Here is an 828-nt window from a genome sequence, read left to right as displayed (position 1 = left end):
CCAGGTGCTCCACTGCGGCACCCAGGGGCCACGTCGAGAGCCAGTGGTCTCGGCAGCCCCAGGTGTGAGCGGGCCCAGTAGTGAGCAGGCCCCGGTGTGAGCAGACCCAGGTGTGAGCGGGCCCAGGTGTGAGCGGGCCCAGGTGTGAGCGGGCCCCAGTGTGAGCAGCCCCAGGTGTGAGCGGGCCCAGGTGTGAGAGGACCCAGGTGTGAGTGGGCCCCAGTGTGAGCAGCCCCAGGTGCTCCACTGTGGCACCCAGGGGCCACATCGAGAGCCAGTGGTCTCAGCCAGTCGCCCGAGACTCGGGGACTCGTGCTTCTGAAGGGCTGGTGGGTGCGAAACGGCCAAGGCCTGAGGGCCTCCCAGGCAGACAACGCTGGCAGAGGCAGGTTGGGTCCCATCACCTGGACGGAACGGGAGCCAGCGCTGGCCCGCCCTCCGCAGCCCTAGGGACAGAGAGGCATTTCCAAAGCGGTGACACGTGGAGCCGTGGCGCCCTGCTGGGTGGGCACGAGGAGAACGGGGTCAGGGCCAGTGGGTCCAGACCGGGCGCTGGCCCAGGGGCCCTGGAGCGATGCGGAACCGCGCCGTGGGCAAGGACGCGCCGGGGTGTGTGCCTCCCACGTCACCGGGGCGTCAGCGGGGCCTTGGAATGTGGCAGCAGCGGCCCAGCAAGGACGCCCGGGCCCTGCTCTCGGTCCGGCGGCCTCCCTGCCTTGGGTGCGTGCAGAAGGCTGTAGGCAGAACCCGTCCCCTCATGGTGGCCAGAACAGGACCTGGCGCACACACGGGGTCGGCCAGGCCCGGATCAGACCCGACCCAGGAAGC

General features: G+C 70.5%; 1 protein-coding gene across 1 annotated transcript in view; it reads right to left on the bottom strand.

Moving 5' to 3' along the window:
• Window positions 1–636: 636 nt before the first annotated feature.
• Window positions 637–828, bottom strand: part of VAV2 (vav guanine nucleotide exchange factor 2) — a 135,923-nt gene continuing 135,731 nt past the window's right edge. The window contains exon 25 of the mRNA XM_025051251.1: window positions 637–734. Within this exon, the coding sequence (XP_024907019.1) occupies window positions 637–734 (98 nt within the window). The remainder of the gene's footprint in view (window positions 735–828) is intronic.

Source organism: Pteropus alecto, unplaced genomic scaffold (assembly GCF_000325575.1).
Source record: "Pteropus alecto unplaced genomic scaffold, ASM32557v1 scaffold67, whole genome shotgun sequence".
In the NCBI taxonomy this organism is placed as follows: domain Eukaryota; kingdom Metazoa; phylum Chordata; class Mammalia; order Chiroptera; family Pteropodidae; genus Pteropus; species Pteropus alecto.
This window is presented reverse-complemented; position numbering and strand designations above follow the sequence as displayed.